Below are 16,471 nucleotides of genomic sequence, written 5' to 3' on the forward strand. Positions count from 1 at the left end.
CACAATAAATTGTCAGGACACACCTAGTAGAACACCTCCAATGAAAGAAACTCAGCCACACTCAGTGCTGCTGAGGGTGCAGTGGGATTGAGATTCACACACTGCAACATGGATGGATCTCAGAATCACCGGGTTACCTGAGAGGAGTCAGATGGCCCCCTGCTCCCCTCCTCAGTAAATGAGTATACACCGTATGACTGAACGTATCTGAAATACTAGAGGTTCTGAACTAACCCAGTTGCAGGAAGCACATCCTTGGTTGCCTGGATATGGGATGGGGAAGTATGAGGGAACCAAGAGAGATTACAAAAAGGGTACGAGGCAATGTCAGGTAGCATGGGTGTATGCATTATCTTGATGTGGTGATAGCTTCCTGCATGTGTTTATGTCAAAAGCCGTCAAACTACCTGTTAGGTATATGCAATTTATTGCCTATACTTTATAGCTAGTAAGTTTATGAGAACAATTGCTTTATTTATTTATTTATTTATTTTTAGCAGAGAGCTTCTTTAGGGTAGCTCTAGAGAGAGAAATCAAAGTGTCCTGGCTGTCACATTTAGAACTAATCTCTAGTCCTTGAGTCATGGTTACTTGGAACTAACAAGCCAAGACAAAAGCAGAATCACTGCATAAGCAACATTCTGAACTTCAACAATCCAAGCAATTCTGAAGCAATACATCTCAGTATATTTATTCTCCAAATATTTCATGGGGCAGCCAAATTGGCTTATCTACAATTGAACTGGAAAATTGATGAGGTGTTGCTTCAATTAATTAAAATCCAGAAAGTGGATGAAGACCTTAACTCTAACAAACAAGATGATCACACTTTCCAATAAAATGTTTGATTGTTAAACCATTGCTTTGTTCTCAAATGCCCTTTCTCAAAAGCTCTCTTTGGAATTAATTTTTCATACACTGTTATCTTACTTGAAGGAGCAATCTTCCTACCACAAGAAATTCTACCAACACTAATCTGAGATTCATTTTTAATGTAGAAAGAATCTAAATGAAAGCATCCAGGCACAGTGTGTGATACATTCATTAATAACAATCATTCAGAGCAAGTTTAGAAAAAAAATGTAACTGTGGAAAAATATAACTATGCCTATGTTTATTCCCCTTCAGATTTTGAAAGCTTAACTTTTAATTCCATTCTTCCACACTCTTTGAAGTATCCTGTTAATTACTCATTTAATATTTATAAGAAACTAAAAGAAAGCTACTATTATTATAGCAATTTTCCCCAATTACTTACACACACACATACAGACACACACAAAGAGCTTCCATTGAGTTTTGTTTAAGTAAAATGTTTTGTTTTACAGTGAGAATATCAAAAAAGAAAAATCGCCCTACATTTTTTCCCAAGACTGTGTTTTTAGATCAGGAGGACGCTCGTGTGGTGAGAATGTTAAGAGAAGATGAAAGAATAGTTATTTTGCTGGATTGAATTTTACTATACAACCAGATGCCACGTGAACTGGAAATAAGTAGAGAAAAACATTGTTAACTCATTAACCCTCACAAACAATAGGTTATTTAATAATTTAAAAATTCACTCTGTATGCCTTCCACACACAAGTAAAACTGCAGACGGAGAGTGGAGGGAATGTTCTTGGTTGCCTCCACATTACCAGGCACAGGTAGACTCCTGTGCATGCTACCTGGCTAACATTAACCACATCAAACACTCTGGGGCAGGGGCTTCAGTCCTGTTCTCAAGGTCAGTACCCCTCCCCCCTGATTAAGAAACATGATCTGAATTCTCTCAACAGTAAGAAGCAAACTGGGTCTCTGAAAAAGGTATTATTGAATGCAATCCAAAACAAAATCTCTAATTCCTTCAAAAGTGAAGCTATTTGCTTTTTCAACCATGTTCATTTTAGCCATCAGAGATAAAGCGATTCTTGAGTTTCCTGAATAAATAAATTTAAAACCATCATTTTTTTAACGCAAAAACTAAATGTTTGCCAGCACCACACTTAAGGAACCACAGCTGCATCTCCCACAACCTTCTTAGTTCCTAGGCTGAAGTTGAAATTCAATAATCAGGGGGCATGTACCGTACACTCACGGCAGTGCAAGTACAGTGGGCCTCATGAAACTGGCAGTGATCTTTCTGCAAAGCAGTGTTCCTACACATCTTGTAGCAGGTGGCCACCTCTGGGACTTGGAGGTCAGGAAATACAAGTTTTATCTTCTTTTGATACACAAGGAGATGAAAAGCCAGGGTTTTAGGAAACAGCAATAAAATAAGCTTGAGCTGAGTGTTCCTGAGAGCCCAATGTGTGGTCAATGGCACCGAAATCCCCAGAGCACCGAAGCCCAAAGAGCCCCATCACAGCCCTCAATAGGGCAGACATAAGGGTAAACGGATGACTTCGCTCTGGCACAGCGCGTACCAGGGAGCAAGTCTGCAGAGGGCAATGGCAGTTTCCAGGGGGAGGCACCCGAGCAGGTGCTAGAGGGGAGAGAAAGAGGCAGAGAGAAGAGTAAGCAGGGAAGGGAGAAAACAGTACAGTGGGGATGGAGCTTTATGTGCTCAGGGAAGTGCGAGTGTGATTAGAGACGGGGCTAGAACTGTCCCACGCAGGGGAGGGAGACAAGTCGGAACACTAGAAATGCAGAATCAACATAAAAATCAGTCCCATTTTTCTCAGAACCCCCCCACACATACACAGACAGACACACACAGAGATACACACACACTCATTGCCAAGCATTGGATACATACTGTCCTATTGGACGCAGCACCCTGCTCTGAGCTGGGCCCAATTTTCATGCCTAGTTCACAGATAAGGAACCAAAGGCACAGAGTTTAAACAGGGTTTTGCCCAGGTGCTCCTCCTAGAAGTAGCAAGGTCAAGATTCAATCTGAGCTGTAGGGGGCTCCAGAGAACGAGCTCTGGAGCATTTATATAACCCTCTCACTGTCACCTTGTTAACAGAGGAGCACTCATTTGATCTTTGCCGGCAGGAATGAGGGCACCTGGGCAGAATGGTCCTCACCTGTGGTCAGGTGTCTGCAGGTGAGCTGCTCTCTGTAGCTACAGACCCTGTAGAATGAGTCACACCAGCTGGTTAACTAGGTCCCAGAAGAGAACAGGGAGTCTTCTCCATGAAAACTGAAAGGGAGGTCTTCCCTGGGAGATGCCTCCAACAGGCCAAAGGTCACAAGTCTGGTCTGCATCGTTTCATCCTGGCCGCACCTCTGGAAGGCGAGGTTTAGAAGTCTCGGGTAGCTGAGGCGGACAGACACCCAGTACTTAGGTGTACACCCAGAGGCTTAGTAATTGCTTTTGTGCACAACGGCTGGTTAGGACACTCCATTGCCCTGGGCCTCCAAATGATCACAAGGTGCGGCACATTGTCCAGATGGGCTCCGGGGGATAAACCTAGCAATCTTCCACGGATCGGTGGAAAGTTGAGTACTTTCCGTTTTGGCTCCCGTTTTTCAAGTCTCCAATGAGCACAGATGATCCTTGAGCCCCTGTAGACTAAGTCATTTGAGCAGGAAGAATCTTTTCCAAAGAATCTACCCGTTTGCTTATCATGAGACCCCAGCAGGTTTACAGATTAGCGCTGGTCTAGATGAATTCGTAAAAGAAAGCCTTTAAGGTGGTTGGGCTCATTTGCATTCCTCGGCATTAAAGGGACATGTTTCACTCCTGCTTTTCCCCACACTGCTGGACTGGGTTCAATGAAGTTCTTGCCAACTGGTCTCCATTAAGAACAACGTAGTCTTTTTGTGGTGTTTCTGTTGACTAAACCTCATGCCATGCTAATGCAAGACAGGCACAGCAGAGCAATCCTTGGCAGGGCTACAAAAATGCAGTCACTTTAATTACCTGGGTTACTTAATCTCTTGCCAAGCCAATGCAGCCGACCTCAGAGAAGAGAAGCTATCACTCTCACGTATTCTAAAGTACCCACTGGCTTCACAGAATTGATACGACATCCAGTACGGGAGCCTTCATTCCTCCTTACATATGAGTATAATTATTTTTTTTGACAGGCAGAGTGGACAGTGAGAAAGAAAGACAGAGAGAAAGGTCCTCCTCTGCCATTGGTTCACTCTCCAATGGCTGCCGTGGCCGGTGCGCTGCAGCCAGCGCACCGCGCTGATCCGAAGGCAGGAGCCAGGTACTTATCCTGGTCTCCCATGGGGTGCAGGGCCCAAGCACTTGGACCATCCTACACTGCACTCCCGGGCCACAGCAGAGAGCTGGCCTGGAAGAGGGGCAACCGGGACAGAATCCGGCGCCCCGACCGGGACTAGAACCAGGTGTGCCGGCGCCGCAAGGCAGAGGATCAGCCTAGTGAGCCGCGGCGCTGGCCGTGAGTATAATTGATATGCATGGCTAGTATAAAACAGTTTGAATATAATAAATGTTACATATTTACTTTTTTAAAAAAATATTTTCCTCCTTTGTCATGAAGTCAACTCCATGTTGGAGTGTCAGTTAGGCTTTATTTTGTATGTTGCTTCAACACTGAAATAAACATGAGCTTTTCTTTCACTCTGCATAATTCATTTTCTAATCCCCACGATTTATTGAAATAGAAGTTAAAAACGGCAGCAAGGCAAATTATTGTATTCAATCATAGGAAGGTAATTCAGAAATTGGTGGAGAATAGAGTTAAAAGCTAAGTTGATTTTGGTAAACAATTTTTGATAGTATGCACTTTCCATGAATACTTTTTAAAAAAGATTTATTTATTTGAAAGGCAGAGTTACAGAGAGAGAGAGACAGAGAGATATCCTCCATCCGCTGACTCACTCCCCGAATGGTTGCAACAGCTGGAGCTGAGCCAATCTGAGGCCAGGAACCAGGAGCTTTTTCTGGGTCTCCCCGTGAGTGCAGGGGCCCAACTACTTGGGTCATCCTCCACTGCCCTCCCAGGAGCATTAGCAGGAAGCTGGATCAGAAGTAGGGCAGCCAGGACTTGAACTGACACCCACAAGGGATGCTGGCACTGCAGATGGTGGCCCTACTTGCTATGCCACACTGCTGGCCCCCATAAACATTTTTAAATATTTATTTAATTTATTTGTTTGAAAGGCAGAAAGAGAAAGAGAGAGAGAGCAAACTGGGTCACTCCCCAGATGGCTGCAACAGCCAGCGCTGGGCCAGGCTAAAGCCAGGAGCCCAGAATTCCAGCTAGTTCTTCCACATGGGTGGCAGGGGTGCAAGTACTTGGGTCATCATCTGCTGCTTTTCCAGGAACATCAACAGGGAGCTGACTCACAAGTGGAGCAGCAGATACGGGGTGCCGGAGACATGAGCAGCAGTCTAACCTGCTGTGTCACAGTGCTGGATCCCTCCATAAACTTTCACATGACCCCATGGCATGCGTGGACTTCATACATTTCTACAGCAAAATTAACTTACATTTTAATTGCATTTTGCACCAATTTTTGAAGTACCCCCATATTTCAAAGAAGATGCCATTTTCACAGGGAATGACTGTAGAATCTTTTCTATGCAGTCCCATCCTTTCATTTTCAAGCCTCACAACCAAAGTGAAAAAAGAGGGATTGGAATGGGAAATGGTGACAGCTTAGAAACACAGTGTAAAGATTTATTCAAAGTTAGGGACCTAGTTAAAAACAAAAACAAACAAACAAACAAAAAAACAAAGTTAGGGACCTGCCCTGCGGCACAGTAGGTTAAGCTGCTGCCTGCAGCATCAGCATCCCAGATGGGCACTGGTTTGAGTCTTGGCTGCTCTGCTTCCAATTCAGATCCCTGCTAATGGCCTTAGAAAGCAGCCCAAGATGGCCCAAGTTCCTGGGCCTCTCACTTACATGGAAGACTTGGAAGAAGCTTTTGGCTCTGGGCTTTGGTCTGGTCCAGCTCTGGTCATTGTGGCCATTTGGGGAATGAACCTGCTGATGGAAAATTCTCTCTCTCTCTCTCTCTCTCTCTCTCTCTCTCTCTCTCTCTCTCCTTTTCTCTCTATAACTCTTTCAAACCTTTTTAAGGAAAAGATTTATTCAAAGTCACATACTCATCTCTGTGCATGATATAGGTGAACTGTTCATTAACTGGTTTAAATTTGTGTATTCCACACAGCTACATTATGATTAAGAAAATGACAGACATTAACTTCAGTCTCCTGCCAGCCCAGAACTCTTACCTACTTCAGCAATTGTACCTGCATTATCTGGATAACTCAAGACAAACAAATAAAAAGCCCACTTCCATCAAGGATTGTTTTTAGATGATTCATGTCAGAATTACCTTAGGTATCACCAATATATGGAAACGGCCAGTGGTGGAAGCCAAACTATTACATTGACTTGAAATGTAAATCACCAATGAGTAGATAAAAGTAAAGTGTAGTGCCCACAAGGACAGCACATATTCATGATTGCATGGCATGAATCATGTTCCCTGCCTTTGTCCCGTCTTCTGCCCAGGGCACCAACCACACTTCTAGTGCAGGAAGTTCTTGGGGCAGCAGTTGTCCAGCCCTCCCAGATTCATGAACTTGGACAGCGTCACAGGTGGTGACAGGTGAGGATACGCACACATGCCTGGGAGAATCTGAACATCAGCCCCACCACTCCAATGCTTCCATTCTCACTTAATGTCTTTTAATATTTAGGGAGTTGGCTGTCTACAGAAATTCCCTGTGAAAATACAAAATCTTTGAAAGGGACTACAAAGTGTAGTCTTAGCTAAGGTGAATTTTTTAAGTTCCCCATTTTTCTAAAGGAGTCCTGCCAGAACAATCATTGTTATAGAGTTATATCTATTATAGAGATTATTTTGAATGCTATGTGGGTCTTAAAATTATTCATATGGATTCATTTTTGAAGATTTATTTTGCCAGACCAGCTTTTGAACTGTGGTCACTAATTTGTTTTATGAGAATATTGGGGGGCTGGCGCTATGGCATAGTGGGTAAGCCACTGTCTGCAGTGCCAGCATCCCATATGGATGCCACTCCTGGCTGCTCCACTTCTGATCCAGCTAATATTCCTGGGAAAGCAGTGAAAGATGGCCCAAGTCCTCAGGCCCCTGCATCTACATGAGAGACCCACATGAAGCTCCTGGCTCCTGGTTTCAGATAGGCTCAGCTCTGGCTGTTGCAGCCATTTGGGGAGTGAAAAAGTAGATGGAGGACCTCTCTCTCTCTCTCCCTCCCCCCCCCCTTCTCTCTCTGCCTCTCTGTAACTCTACCTCTCAAATAAATAAATATTTTTAAAAAAGAATTGGGGGATATGGAGGGCAGAGAAGTTAGAGATTTTAAATTTATTTATTTGAAAGGCAAAGTGGTATACTTGTCAGGGGGAAGAGATCATCCATCCACTGATTCACTACCCAAGTGCCTGAAACAGCCGGGAGCCAGGAACTCCGAGTCTCCCATGTAGGTAGCAGAAACCCAAGTACTAAGGCAGGAAGCTGGATCAAACGTGGAGCAGGACTCAATCCCAGGCATTCTGTTATGGGATATGGGCATCCCAAATGGTAAGTTTAGCCTGCTGCACCACAACGTTCACCCGTTAAGTCCGTTTTTAGGATTATAACAGACTACAACGTTAGTTCCATCTCCTGTTGTCCCAGAGAGTTATTGTCCCTGCTTACCTTCCACACACATGCATGGGGAGAAGTAATGGAAACATTCCATCACTGTCTGGGGCCATTGGGTTAACAGGAGGGACCACCGTAAAGAAAAATGGAATTCCAGATCTGTGCACAAGTAGACATGGAATTTGATCTACAGCTGCATGGTGAGGACATCACAAAAATTCACACACTGTTGGCCCTGTGCCTTAGAAAGGTCTGGGCCCTCAAGCAGAAGTGAGAACAACAGAGCCTTTGGAGGCTCTCTGATCACTCAGAAGTCACTGAGTTGCGTCTTGCTCACCGTGAGTTTTGTTTGGGTTCACAAGGACTGTGGGTGCCCATCACAGAATTACCCATGAGAACACAAATGAGGACCAGTCACATGGTCGGCACCCAGGGAGTGACTCAGTTGTAATACAGCTGCAACCAAACATCTTTCAGCCTGGGAAAATCACATTTACAAGAATCTTTTATAATGCAGGAAAATGCATTCCTTTAGTGAGACAGGCAAATTATATTAAACAGCACGTGAAATATGATTCAAAATTTGTTTTTCAAAAGTCAATATGACAGGTCATCAGAAAAGTCATGGTAAAGGGGAATTAAAAGATAATTTAAGGGGATGGTGCTGTGGTGTAGTGGGTAAAGCCGCTGCCTGCAGTGCCAGCATTCCATATGGGCTTTGGTTTGAGTCCCGGCTACTCCACTTCCTATCCAGCTCTCTGCTATGGCCTGGGAAAGCAGTAGAAGATGGCCAAAGTCCTTAGGCTCCTGCACCTGCGAGGGAGACCTGGAAGAAGCTCCTGTCTCCTGGCTTCGGATCGGCACAGCTCCCGCTGTTGTGGCCAATTGGGGAGTGAACCAACGGATGGAAGATCTCTCTCTGTGGGGAGCAACCCGGACTAGACTAAGTTACTGGAATTAAGACTTATTCTATGCATCTGCTCTCCCACAATATGGCGCTGGGAGAGGAGAAAACAGCTTCTACACAGCCGCCTCCAGTTCAACCAATAAACTGTAGGACCTGCTCCTGATTGGAGGAGAGCAGCGGCGCCGGCCTGAAATCTCTTATATGCATGAATTTCAAAAATCTTTGCACCAAAAAATTTTATCTCTTAATTCTGTTTTCCACAGACTTCTTTTATTTATTTATTTATTTGACAGATAGAGAGAGAGAGACAGAGAGAAAGGTCTTCCTTCCGTTAGTTCACCCCCGAAATGGCCACTATGGCTGGTGCTGCGCCCATCCGAAACCAGGAGCCAGGTGCTTCCTCCTGGTCTCCTATGCGGGCGCAGGAGCCCAAGCACCTGGGCCATCCTCCACTGCCCTCCCGGGCCACAGCAGAGAGCTGGACTGGAAGAGGAGCAGCCAGGACTAGAACCTGGTGCCCATATGGGATGCCAGCTCCACAGGCGGAGGATTAGCCAAGTGAGCCACGATGCCGGCCCATCCACAGACTTCTTGATAGCCTCTCACACTGGAAGGATACAGACTAAAAAGAAATTTATACTTATTTCTGGGAGTTTGGATTACATTATACACTTGATCTTAGCCAAAAGGCTGAGAAGTGATGAATTATATTTTTATAATGTTTTTCCTTATTCTTTATTTCATCTTTCCAAATAACCACCTACAAGCATCGGTTATACTAATGACAAAAAATTTCAGTGTTTGTAAAAATAAGGATAATTCTCACCAATTATCCCATGTGAAAGCTTATGAGAAGACAAATCTGCTTGGAATGTATTAAGGGCAGCTTTCGATAAAGGATAATGACTCCATGGTCATAATATTAGCAAAAAATGCCCACACATGATAATTTTTTTCTGCTTAACTGCAGTTTGCTTTCTTCCAGCTCAGACTTTGGGGTCAGTAACAATGCATTGAAATTATGCCCGAGGAAAAAGCAACTGTTTTAAAGTTATTAATTTCCATGATTTAAAGGAATAAAATGCAATGCACCACCATCACCAAATTAATGGAGGAGGGGACTACAGCAAGGGAGTTTATCTATTGCATTGTTTAACTCAAATTTTCTGTACACTGATAAGCAACCCAACTTCTAATGACTTACTCTACGAGATGATAGTAACACACCTTAAAAATTATAAAGGGATTGTCTAAAATGTCTATAATAAATTGAAATTGCATTTCTAAGTATGTAACCATTCAAATGAAAACCTAATACAGAAAGTTATTACGCTATCAGACCACTGTTATCTATGTCACAGAATGGCCAGTTATGGCCCAAGGGCCAGGTCCCATTCAACACCTCTTGTAGAACAGTTTACGAGCTACCTTAAACACTTTAAATAATAGGGAAAATCAATATAGAAACAATACTTGATAAAATGTGAGAAGAATATGAAGCTCAAATTTTGGTACCCACACACAACATTTCACAGGAACACAGTAACGTTCATTCTTCCACATCCTGTCTCGGGTGCTTTTGCATTGTGGCAGCTTCTGAAAGAATAGTTACGGAGATCCCATGGCCTGCAAAACCTAAAGTATTTACCAGCTGATCCTTTACAGAAAATTTCCCTGATCTAGACAAGTGTTTTCAAGGCAGTCGGGAACATTCTTTGTAGTTTCTCTTATCTGCCCCTAGATGGCAGAAAAGAGCCTTAAACTAACATGGAAGAAACTACCCAAAAAACCCAAACTAAAAAACTACTGCCCAGCAGAGGATATTTACATTTCCAATTAAGTCATCCCCTAGAAGTCAGCCCTTACAACAGTCCAAATCATTTGTTTTTTAATGTGTTCAATAAGCTGAAAATTAAACATCCAAAAATAATTTAAAGATGCATTTTAGAACTAATGTCTATACTCAAATTTAGCATTTATTCTGTCCTGCCTAAAATTTAATATAATGTGAATATGTACCATTAAAAAGATGCTTTATGTTTAGTATGCCTCTACAACATTATTCTCTCAAGAGAGTGAATTACACTTCTTTAATGTCCAGGTTAATGCAATCGGTTCAGCTAAAGTGACTTGGAATTAGGAAGGCTATGTGTGTGCATTTGTGTGTGTGCATTTGTGTGTGTGTGTGTGTGTGTGTGTCTGTGTCAGGCACCAAGTTTTATTTTTACTGAATTTAGTTGGGCTTAGGATTTGATTGATGAATTTTTTATATCCGGATTTTATACATGACCCAATCAAAGCAAGGTAAATGGGCCTGTATACTCATCCATGTTTGGATTTTCCATCACACAGAAGCCACATTGGATGCCTTCAAAGAAGGACGCAGACCTGTACTGCTGGTGTGATATGGTTATTCTTGTTCCTATAAAGCACAGGCTCCTCATTTCTCAGCGGGAAGATCAAAAGTACCACACAGTTTCCAGGATCTCTGCCGAGAGAATTCGGGCCACAATTTTCACTTCACATTCACATCCTCTCTTGCCATTTCTATTCATTTTCTTTTTCTGTAACTTTTAATTATGAACTTTTCCAAGGACAAAGAAAAGTTCAAATAGAATAATCGGTAACTCCGTACTGATTACCAGTTTAAATAATTCTCTCTCTGTCATTTGTTGCTAAGCCTTTTGAAAGTTGCATTCAGTATTACACTCTATCCCTAAAATATTCCTCAGGTGGACCATTTCTCCAGATATCCACAAAACCATACTATGAGTTAATATCCAATGAATAATGAAATTTCCCCCATTTAACCACAGATGCCATCCAGAGATTACTGTTGAGCCAGGATCTTTCTAGAGATGTGTTTCACATGAGTTTGCTGGGTGTCTTCAATACTTTGAAGAGCAGACATTTGCCTTCTAGAATCCACATTCTGGGTGTTATCTTTCTTATGGAGCCACTGAGATTGTTGCCTATGTTTTATGATTCCTTTACACTGGGTTTGGTCTAAAGGCTATCTACATCACACATTGCATCACAGTGAAAGGAGTGAAATGTCTGGTAATTCAATTTTTGTTCATGTTAACTTTGAACAATTTGCTATGGCACTGACTTTTGTTATAAACATATAATTTTCCCTTGCAATTAGAAAACGATCAGTGAGGTTAGACTGTCACTGGACAAACATTTCTTGCCCCAACAACTTTTTGAAGTAGTGACTTCTGGCTGCGGCCAGAATCAAACATGTCAGCAAGGAACTGATAAGGAATAATTTTCTACTTGTTTTAATCCTTTCCCTTTCATTAGCAGTTATATCCTGGAAGAAGGTATTTTCCCTTATTAACTAAGAATGGCCATAAATTCCTTCTAAAACATCTTAGTAAATGCTGGATTCTTTACCATTAATTCCCATTTTCACAATTAGGGATTGGTGTGATGTCACCTTCTATTGAGGTGAATTATTAGATATGTCTCTTTCATTATTATTTTTATGTTTAATTCTACTTCATCTGTTTGGCCTGCGAGCTCTTGGAGGCGGGATGGTTGTCCTTACTGTTCTTCTGTGCACCAGGTTCTCGCTGCCTCTCTTTCCTCAGTGGAGACCCTGTCTGTTCCAGTTGCCACAAACAGCAGAGCCCTGTCCTTGTCTGCATCCCAGAGGTACCTCCACTTGGGAGAGCCTCTTCTGCTTTCCAGACTGCGATCCAATCCAACTGAAGTGCTAGACTGTTTCCTCTGCCTCCCCACCAGCCGCCATGTCTTTGCTCTACACACCAGATGCCATCAAGAAGAATCCCTGCCAATCCACAAAGTCCAATCAAGGTCATGACTGGGAGGGGCAGGGGCAGCAAGCGCTCTTTGGAATGTCTCAGAGATTTTGCTTACCTTGCGTAGTAGTCATTGGGTGGTACTGCTTCTTGGAAGAACTGGAACTGGTACAAATAGAGTCCAATCAGGTGTCCAGCCGTGAAAATGGCCAGCAGAACACAGAGGCAGCTGAACAACAATGGGTCGAATGTCCGGCACCAGGACCACCAGGTGCACAGACCCAGAAACACAAAAAAATATACAGACGACGTCAAAGATGGCAGCATCATACCTACGGGGGGAGAAATGCAATCATGACAAATGGGTAGGGCTGGAAACTCACTGCTCAGTACATGTCATAGTTGGGAAGCATGTGAATTTCCTTTGTATGTCTTCATGGATGGGTCAGGTTTTAAAAGCCATAATCCTAATTCATTTTTATGATCAGAATTAATATGCTATTTATTGTTATGAAAGTCATATGTGAAGTGATAAATTTGTAGCTACAAGGGAATACTTTGTATTCTGCCTGTGGGTTTGAACTGAATAAAATCCACTTTTCAGACCAGTAAAATTTCCATATTTACTTGCATGTTTCCTTATTTCTGCTTTTCCCCTCAAATTTTTCAGGAATCTACTTTTGTCCACTCCAACTTCTCCTGAAATTATTTTCTTGTAAAGATTTTCTTTCCTTAGTTAACTACAAGTCATTATAACATTACTTACTATGGCAAAGTTTCTCCTCTTATCTGACAAAATTTGGATTTTTTTTATCACCAAAAGGGGGAGGGGTGTTAAATGAATTAGTCCCATTGTATATGTTTGTTTGCTTGTTTGTTTATTTATTTATTTGAAAGGTAGAGCGAATAAGAGAGAGAGAAAGCATCCACCTATAACTCACCCCCCAAATACCTTCACTAGCTGAAGCTGGGCTAGGCTGAAGTTGGGAGCCAGACACTCAATTCAAATCTCACAGGTGGGTGTCAGGGGCCCAATCACTTGAACCATCACCACTGCCTCCCAGGGTCTGCACTGGCAGGAAGCTGGAATCAGGAGCAGGAAGAGGGACTCAAATTCAAGTACTCTGGTGTGGGATGTGGGCATCTTGATCACCAAGCTAACTGCACAGTCCTATGTGTCTCTTAAAGTACTTTTGCTGAGTATTTTGAAATGGCCTATTAAAATAATGAGTTTGGCTGGGGTTGTGGCATAGTGGGTAAAGCCACTGCCTGCAACACCAGCATTCTGTGTGGGTGCTGCTTTGAGTTTTGGCTGCTCCACTTCTGATCCAGCTCCCCGCCAAGGGCCTGGGGAAGCATTGGAAAATGGCCGAAGTGCTTGGGCCTCTGCCATCCATGTGGGAGACTTGGATAAACTCCTGGCTCCTGGATTCAGTCTGGCCTAGCCCTGGCTGTTGTGGCCATCGGGAAAGTGAGGCAGTGGATGAAAGATCTCTTTATGTCTCTGTCTCTCCTCCTTTCTCGGTAATCTTTCAAACAAAGTCATTTTTTTTTTTTGACAGGCAGAGTGGACAGTGAGAGAAAGAGAGAGAGAGAGAAAGGTCTTCCTTTTCCGTTGGTTCACCCCCCAAGTGGCTGCTATGGCCAGCGTATTGTGGCCGGCCCACTGCGCCGATCCGAAGCCAGGAGCCAGGTGCTTCCTCCTGGTCTCCCATGTGGGTGCAGGGCCCAAGCACTTGGGCCATCCTCCACTGTACTCCCGGGCCACAGCAGAGAGCTGGACTGGAAGAGGAGCAACCGGGACAGAATCTGGCACCCCAACCGGGACTAGAACCTGGGGTTCTGGCACCGCAGGTGGAGGATTAGCCTAATGAGCCACAGCGAACAAATTCATCTTTAAAAGAATATATATATATATTAAATTTTATTTCTTGAGAAATTCTATGTTCCTTCTCTCTCTTTTTCCTATTAGGAAAATTAAACCGTTTCATCTTTCCAATTTTAACTAAGCAGCTGGAATGAGTCTACACTCATGAGATCAGTAGCTCCAGAACACTGGTGAGCAGCCGACTGGAGGGAGGGAAAAGATCAAGATAAGATTATGATGGAATAAGCAGCCCATGGCCAAAATTTCAAGGAAGTGAGTGTCTGTGCTGGAAGATCACAATCTCGTTTCAGATGAAAAATAGTATATCCTGGAGAGTTAAATTAAGATTACGAATGACCCAATGTAAACAGGCTCTCAGAACTCTCAGGCGTGGCTTGTGGTGGGAGCACACAGGCAGCTGCCTGGAGCAGATCACCAGGCAAGGGCACTAAGGAAGAGGAGGAGTTGCTATTCCAACCCAAACTTATCCAATGAGGTCACTTAGGAGATATAGAAAAATGATTATTTTACAGAGGTTTATAGAAACCATCCAAAAACATCAAAATTTGGACGGAACAGGAAAAATCATTTCTTCGTGTGCTTTGCGTGTGTAGCCAGTTGTGATCTGGGGTCGTGGGATAGACACATCCCTTGTTTGCTTCCTCCCATTCATCTGCACAGGCCCGTGCTAGGCGCGCTCACCTGAGGAGCCCAGTAGAATGGTCACAACCACCTTTCCCGCGGTGGTAATCATGTTGCCAATGAACTCCTTGAGCTTGGATGCTGCGGAGGCGAACCTGCGGAACAGTTTTAGTTTGGTGCTTTCTTCCAGCTCCCCCTCGGCACCATCGCCTCCATCAAATTCCTCGTCGTAAATCAGCGCCTCTTCTGGATCCACTTTCTCTCCTCCAGCCTAAAGAAAACCAGAAAACATGCCAGTCCGATGGCTGCCTACCCATCCAGCGGACTCAAGGCTTCCTAAATTGATGGGTCAGCCAGGGAGGGAGACTTCATGAATCAGCCAAAAAAATGCTGACCGCCTCTCTGCCTGTTCCTTTGAGTCTCTGAGAGTCCCTGCCTGAACCCGAGTCCCCTGGATCTTTCCTGAAGAGGCAGAGACCATCCCTCACCGCGGGTCCCTAAGGACATGTCTCGCAGGTGCTCTTGATTTTTAGGCAGCAGAAGAAATTCTGAAACATCTACTAGCAATTGCAGCTTTGGTTTCTCTGGATTTGGATCCTCAAATTCGGTTTGCCACTGAATCTGCAGAGGGTATGATGAAGCTCTCTGTGGTTGTAACCGGGGGTGGCAGGGGTGGGGGCAATCGGAGTTTGGGAAATACTTCTTCCTTTGGAAGTTTACCTTTGTTCGCTATTTCACTGTTTCCTGACTCGGGAGGATGAGCGGTTGGTCTTGGCTACCTGTATAGAGATACAGCAGCCACTTCCTTTTAGACATTGAAACACGGGCTGGCTGCTGGCCGATTCAGACCTCCGTACTGTCATGGGAGACTTGGGGAGGAGAGATCTATTCCCATGCAACATTTTCAACTGGGTGGGCTCAGGTGTTTTTATGGTTCATTTTTAAAGCATGAACAGGGCATGTTTGTGCCCATTTAGAATCTTTGCCTGGAAGGGTTAGAGTTTGGATTTCTACAAAAAGGAATCATGAATAGAAGGCATCACCGCATTCGACGGGAGTCTGGCTGAGATGCTCGACATCTGAGGGCCCCTAGATGTCCCATCCCCAGCCCCCCACGCTGCAGAGCCGGGAGCCTCAGCAGGTCCAGGGCTACCACTGGTCAAGGAGTAAAGAAGGAAACCTGGCCTGTCCAGGTCGACATTTTAAAGGTTCTTTCTTGAGACATACAGTTTAGATATTCCCACAGTGTTCACTGGTCATGTCTGGTTCACACTGCAGTTCAGTTCACAGGAGGAAGGCAGGCCCAGAGGGCTGAGTGACCTGCAGATCACTTCTACTGGCCAAGGAGAGGACAGACCATGGGTGACTTGGGTTGGCTATGATGAATCAAGGCTCTGGGAGACACCTCCACAGCCATCTACCTACTGTACCTACTAAACACACACTCACACATACACATACAAATACACACACACACACTTCTCATATACACCCACACTCATACACACATAAATTCACACTCCTACCTCCACACTCACAACACACACACACTGACACACCCAAACACACACACACTCACACTTACATGCTCACTTCCACATATACTCACACATACACACACATTCACACTCCCACCCCCACATATCCACACACACACACACATGCACACACAGGAATTCAGTCCTGGGCCAACTCAAGTTCGTATACGTAAATTGGGCTCTACCATTCCCTAGCAGGATATTTC

General features: G+C 43.9%; 1 protein-coding gene across 6 annotated transcripts in view; it reads right to left on the bottom strand.

The window, feature by feature from the left end:
- The window catches only part of PIEZO2 (piezo type mechanosensitive ion channel component 2), a 453,482-nt gene that overhangs the window by 159,841 nt on the left and 277,170 nt on the right, over positions 1-16,471 (bottom strand). For all 6 annotated transcript variants that reach the window (XM_070050492.1, XM_051851439.2, XM_051851440.2 and 3 more), the window contains exons 6-7: positions 14,788-14,998; positions 12,337-12,550 (exon numbers count right to left, since the gene is read on the bottom strand). In XM_070050492.1, the coding sequence (XP_069906593.1) occupies positions 12,337-12,550; positions 14,788-14,998 (425 nt within the window). The remainder of the gene's footprint in view (positions 1-12,336; positions 12,551-14,787; positions 14,999-16,471) is intronic.

The sequence above is a fragment of the Oryctolagus cuniculus genome, chromosome 10 (genome assembly GCF_964237555.1).
Source record: "Oryctolagus cuniculus chromosome 10, mOryCun1.1, whole genome shotgun sequence".
In the NCBI taxonomy this organism is placed as follows: Eukaryota; Metazoa; Chordata; class Mammalia; order Lagomorpha; family Leporidae; genus Oryctolagus; species Oryctolagus cuniculus.